The following is a 6,164-nucleotide window of genomic DNA, read 5'->3' as shown; positions in this document are numbered from 1 at the left end:
GCCCCACTGCATCAGGGCGTGAGTCTGTGATCAGGGCAGATGGGGCAGGCGTACCCAAGGTTCTGGTGGTGACTCAGGAGGAATCCCAAATGTCTGCCCTAATTGTCTCCCTCCTCCCCACCCCCAGCTGCGGCGGAGCCCCATCAAGAAGGTCCGCAAGTCCCTGGCTCTTGACATTGTGGATGAGGATGTGAAGCTGGTGATGTCCACACTGCCCAAGGTGCTGTCCTTGGTAAGGGGTCTGAGAGAGAAACGCCCCCCCACCCCCGCCCCCGGCTGCCTCACCTGCTCCCCTGCCCAGAACTATAGAGGGCTCCTCTGTCCCACGGAGGATGGAGTCTCACTGGAGACCCTCTGCCTTTGGAACCCTTTGGCTGTGGGGGAACCCTGGCAGTAAAGTGGCCCAGTGGTTCTCAGACCAGGCTTCTGGATATCAGGCTCTGCAGTGAGGGGCTGATGGAGAAGGTGGGGCTGGGCACCCACCCCCAGCTTCAGTCAAGATAGCTCTGCATGTGTCTTTCACAGAAAGGTTTATTTGGCAAGAGTTACATTGCTAGAACATGTTTGAAAACCATGGATCTGGGTCCTTAGCACCTTCCATTATATTCTACTCATGGTGGTGATGTGCAGAGGGTCAATGGTAGGCTTAAGGCACAGCCAGGTGGTTGGGGCACATCGGCCCTGGGATGGGTGCTCTTCAGGTCCCATTGCTGAGCTCAGGAATGGGGCTGTTGCCTATGCAGAGCCTGCCCCCAGAAAGCTTGCCACACTGTTGATCCCTCTCAGCTGACAGTGGGATGAGTTTCCCAGTGTGAGGCAGTGAGAAGTGTGGCAGGAGTCATGAGACAAAGGATTGCCTGAGCAGATCCTGCAGATATGGGGACTTAGGACTGCTGTAGCCATAGCCCTTGTGGAGAAGCATCACTGGGTGGGGAGCCCCACCAGGCTGGGGACTTAGTGCCATGCATCCAGACCTATAACAGGCATCACCGTGGGCATGTAAAATAATTCTCAAACGGTAACGAAGTATAGCAAGTAGCTAAGAGCATGGGATTTGGGGTGGGGTGGATCTGATGGAGTCCTGGCACTGGTGACACTGGCTCTTGCTCTCTGGGATCTCTTAGGTTCCCCGAGCCTGACTCTTGCCTGTCATAAGAGTACCTAGCCCAGCAGACTGTTAGGAGGGTAAAGGAGAAGAGCTGGGAGACTGGAGGGCCTGGAGGTGTTTTGTGCAGCTGTGTGTATGTGCTGGTTGATGCTGCCATCTCTGACTGCCCGCCTGTGGATGTTTCTGATCCCAGGAGAAACTAGAGCGTACCCCCCGCCCCTGCCTGAGGCTGTGGGGGAGGAACCAGCTCCATGTAAAAGGGACCAGCACTGTTGGGCATTTATTAGGTGAAGGCTCTGAAACAGGCACTTTACAGAGAAGTCCCCATCTGGAAGAGGATACTGAGGCTTAGAGAAGTTAATGTCCTGCCCAAGATCCAACAGCCCAGAGGTAGTGCTGCTGGGATATGACTAGTTTTCTTCCTTCCCACCATGCTTGTGGCAGAAGGGTGAGTCTTTGGCTTGGTTTTGATTTCAGCCGACAAATGTCCTATCAAGCTCCTCCAGCCTCTCTGTGCCAGGCATCAAAGAGGACAACAGCCTACTTAATGAGGGCTTCCTGCAGGCTAAGCCCGAGAAGCCCATGGCGGTGCAGAAGTCCCGAAGCCACTTTCCAACACCTGCCCCTGTGAGTGCTGGCCACGAATGTGGTATTCCCCTTGGGGATTTTGCATAGACTGTTGCCTCTGCCTGAATGCCCTTCTGAGGCTCTGTTTGCTTGATTAACTTACACTTCAGATCTCAGTCTGGACATCACACCCTCAGGGAGCCCATGTGCTGGAGACCTGCACCCCCTCCCTGCACCCCCAGCCCTTTTATGGTGTGGTCTCATAACTAGGTCATCGTCTCTGTATTTAGTTGCTTAGCACATGTCTGTCCTCAAAGGCAGATGTCTATCTTGATGTCTGCCGTGGCTGCTCGCACCTCAGTGTCTGTATGTATGAATCTCTTGCTGTTCCTTCCCACCAACCTGCTTGGCTGTAGCTTTGCCTCGTGAGGAGGCTGGTGCCCACAGCCAGGGGCACAGCCATGTTGCCTGGTGCAGCCTCCTTGCTTTACATCTGAGGAAGCCCAGAGACAGGACCGACTTCTCCAGGGCCACCAGGAAGGTGGAGGGAACACGAGAATACTTGTGGCTTCAAAAGGGAGGAGGGTCATAGAAATGTCCCCCACCCCTCTGGACAGGCTCACAGCATTCACTGAGAGCATGCTGTCCCTGGATGGTAACTCACTTGCCTCCTCCCAGATGACCAGCGCCTGGAAGACGGTGGCCTGCGGGGGGACCAGGGACCAGCTCTTCATGCAAGAAAAAGCCCGGCAGCTCCTGGGCCGCTTGAAGCCCAGCCACACGTCTCGGACCCTCATCTTGTCCTGAGGGGCTTGGTGCTCATTCTTATGTTTACAGGGGGTTGGGGGGACCAAGGTTGGTCTGTGAATTTGAGAATCACACTCAGATGACCGCCTGCAGGGAGCCTTCTGCCGCCAGCCCCTCTCCAGACTGCTCAGGTGGAGGCAGAGCAGGGCCACCACTGTCCTGTCTCCAAGTCCAGCTGTGGCTGTGGGCGGTTCCTGGTGCTAACAGAACAAAGTCCCACCCCTGGGCCTGCCTGGTCCTCTCCCCAGTGTCACAGGGAGTCCCTTTAGCTTCTCCCAAGCCCTTGTCAGGCCTGGCCTCATCTCAGACCCCTGATTAGGACGGGGGACGTGGCCAGCATGCTCATTCCCTCAACATGTTAGTACATTTTCTTGAAAGAATAAAATTGCCTTTTTCTTTGTGCTGTTGTCTACTCCGTCTTCTCCTGGACGCTGCTTGTGCTTTCCCAGTCACTGTGGTTCCCTGGTGACTGTTGTTGGGGTCTTGAGGGATGTGGAGACCAAGGTCCTCATCCTCAGAGCATTGCCTTGTCTGCACATCTGGACATTCTTCCCCCGAGGGGCCCAGTGTCTTGGGGGCAGTTTCATCTGTGGGCGTCTCAAAGCTCTGAGGATTCTTGGCTGTTGGCGGGGAGGGGAGGGTGCATTAGCATCCTGCTTGGCCTTTGGCATGGTTGGCTGACCTGGCCTGCCATGAGCCCTGCCCCCAGGTGAGACCAGTAAAGAAGTGAATGGCAGGTAGACAGAACTTTCTGGCACAGTAGTCTTAACTTGGCAAGGCCATGGCAGCAGTTGGAGCTTGGGCTGTGGTCCACCCTGATCATGGTGCAGTGGGATGACTGGCACTTGGCTGGAATCTGGGGATTGAAGAGGGGTGGGTGCCAGGTCTGAGAAGGTCTAGACTGGGGAGTGAGGTATTATTCAGCAGTAGGGTTCATGGGATTTGGCATGTGGCCATCCTTGGGGGCTGAGGTCTCAGTTCACCACAGGACGGGCATCTGCCTGGGACAGACCCATCTCTACACTCTGCTTCAGTGCCTCTGGTTCCCAAGGGAGACTTGAAGACCAAACCTCTTGCCTGGGGCCCTGTCCTGTAAAGAGGAGGACTGGGAGTTAGTCTGACTCTGACACACCCCTGTCCTGTTGAATTTGTACATGGGGTCTTGTCGCTCAGCATGGCAGAGCCCTCCTCAGGTAACCCCCGGTTTGAGCCTGGCTAAGTCCTTCCTGCACCTCCTGTGGCCAAGCCAGATGCTGCAGCCAGTTCTATGGCAGGGCCACATCTGCCACATGCCCCTGTGCCTTTGTTGATTTCCTGGCCTGGACCCCTTCCCCCGCCCCCCACCAACTCCTTCCCCCAGGGACCTGTAGATCCTAGGCTTCATCACTGAATGGTCCCCGCGGGGCTATCAGCATTGACAGGTGACCCCAGTGAGGGACTAAGGGACCTTCATACCTAGGGTTCACTGTGACTCGGTAGGACACCTACATCAAAATTGGATGCAACAAGCCTCTGAGACCACCTGCCCTCCAGTCCTCCCACCCTAGATTTATGATAGGCTCCCAGAGAGCTGTTGTTAGGCAGGTGGTCAGTGGCTGCACCTCAGTGAGCTGGCCTACAACCCACCAGGGGCTTTCTGACAGTGCCTGCTCCTGGCTGCCTTGTCCACCTATGCCCAGGGCCTGTCCTGAGGCTCCCTGCTAATTGCAAACATGTTAACTTGCCACCTCTGGCGAACTCTGCACTGGAGCTGTTCTCTGCTTCATGCAGTAAGTGAACAGGCATCGAGGGTCCCCCGTGTGCCTGGTGCTGAGGATACAAGAATAAACGCCAAGACGCTTCCAAACAACCTTATTCTCACAGGGCTTAGATTCTAGAGAGGGCATAAGCCAACATCTGTACACAAGCCAGAGGGGCTTTGAAGAAAGAAAGCAGGGGAAACGTGAATGGCATGGGGGCCAGGCTGCCTGCTAGGAGGAAAGGGAGGCTTGGGTGAGGAGGCCAGATGCAGCCCCTGGCCACCGTGGGGTCACCATGTGGGCCGCGGGGACTTGTTTACCAGGGTCGGTGCTGAGGGCGCCTTGCGGTTTGATTGGAAGTGTGGGAGCACACATTGCTCCAGTGGGGTCTGCAGCCCCTGGCTGGCCTGGGGAACTTGGTCAACCGGGTTGATCCAGGGCCCAGTGTTTCCTAGGCCAGTGCGACAAGCAAGAGGGAGTGATGATGAGGTGCTGAGGTGCCGGGTACCTGACTTCAGGGAGGGAGTAGGGCAGAAGACAGGTGGGAGGGAAAGGCGGGATTCAATTAGGATGGCAGAGGCTGAGTGTCCTGACAAGATCCAGATGGTGGCTCAGTATCTGCTGGCTCACATGGCCTGGAGGTGAAGGAGACGGGGTCAGAGGAACAGAGGCTGTGGGATTGGATTCTGGCAACTGCCCTCTAAAAATTACTGCTCCTGGCAGCCACGCCCCTGCACGGGTCACGTGACTTACGAAGCCCAATGGGAAGCCCCTGATTGCCGCGTGAGGGATTGTGGGCGGGAATGACCAGGTGACTCCAGGCGCGTGAGCGAGCACATCCTAAGCCATCCAGCCTCACCTGATCTGGCCCAGTCCGGAACTGCTCGGCCGACCACGGACTCTTGAGAAATAGGAAATCGGTATTGTTTTAAGTGCCACTAAATTTGGGGGTGGTTTGTTGATACGGGCGCTGTTGCACAGTCAGCCGACGTTGGTCAGGTGTCCTGGCCCTCACGGAGCGGGAGGCCACAGCCGAGAGTTAAAGCCCTGGCTGGACCAGCACCAGGGTGGAAGAGCAAGGCGTGGCAGTGAGCAGCCCGTATGGCAGTCACGAAGAACTCCGAATGCGAAAATGGTGTTCTCAGCTCGAGGTTGCTGCTGGGGTTCGGGAGCAGGCTAGGCGCCCCCTGGGAGGAGCGGGGCAGGTGGACATTGCGCGACGCGTTGGGGACTTACGTTTAGCTACAGGGCGTCTGTATGATGTTTGAGATATGTCGTGCAACATTTATTTGCATTTTATATCTCCCCTTTAATAAAGGGAATTGTCTTCTAAGATGTTTTAATACATTTTTGCCTATTTTTTATTTTTAAAAGCCTCACATGAAATTCAAGTGACATAGAAGTGTATAAACTAGAATGCAGAAGTTCCCTCTCATCGATACACCCTCATTTTCCTCAGAGGTGACCACCACTAACGGTATAATGAAATGCTTCCCAGATTCTGCCATGCACCTGAATCACAGTAGGATCCTGTTAAAAGGCAGACTTTGGTCCAGGAGGCTTTTCAGGCAGGGCTTGGGTTTCTAATGAGTTTCCAGGTGATGCTGAGTTGGGGCCTGCACTTTGGGTAGTAGGGATTAATGGTACTAATCATTCAGTTGATCAAAATCAGTGAGATATCTGGGGCCATTGCTATCTTGTCTTCTTCTGGGTCTCTACAACATCTCCTAGAGTTTCACTCACTCTAAGAACTCAGTCTGGGCAGATTCAGGCCAGCCCTGGCCATGTGGTTTCCAGGGTGATAGCTCCCTGGACCCCTTCCACCTGCCCCTGATTCTCAGGCAGTGGGGCATCCTCTTGGGAAGGGCCTGTCTAGTTGCAGTTACACCTGTGTTGTACTGGCTTATTGTACATTATTGACTCTCCCGTTTGCATGTAATATC

General features: G+C 55.1%; 1 protein-coding gene across 2 annotated transcripts in view; it reads left to right on the top strand.

Moving 5' to 3' along the window:
* Positions 1–2,882, top strand: part of MYBL2 (MYB proto-oncogene like 2) — a 35,986-nt gene extending 33,104 nt beyond the window's left edge. Inside the window, exons 12-14 of one of the 2 annotated variants that reach the window (XM_049650761.1) lie at positions 128–220; positions 1,586–1,735; positions 2,354–2,882. In XM_049650761.1, coding sequence (XP_049506718.1) covers positions 128–220; positions 1,586–1,735; positions 2,354–2,482 — 372 coding nt within the window. In that variant the 3' untranslated portion in view covers positions 2,483–2,882. Of the gene's footprint in view, positions 1–127; positions 233–1,585; positions 1,736–2,353 lie in introns of both variants that reach the window. The other variant, XM_049650760.1, reaches the window with a different exon arrangement.
* Positions 2,883–6,164: the final 3,282 nt, after the last annotated feature.

Source organism: Panthera uncia (genome assembly GCF_023721935.1).
Source record: "Panthera uncia isolate 11264 chromosome A3 unlocalized genomic scaffold, Puncia_PCG_1.0 HiC_scaffold_11, whole genome shotgun sequence".
Classification (NCBI taxonomy): Eukaryota; Metazoa; Chordata; class Mammalia; order Carnivora; family Felidae; genus Panthera; species Panthera uncia.
The sequence above is the reverse complement of the archived record's forward strand: the minus strand, read 5'-3'. Positions and strand labels throughout refer to the sequence as shown.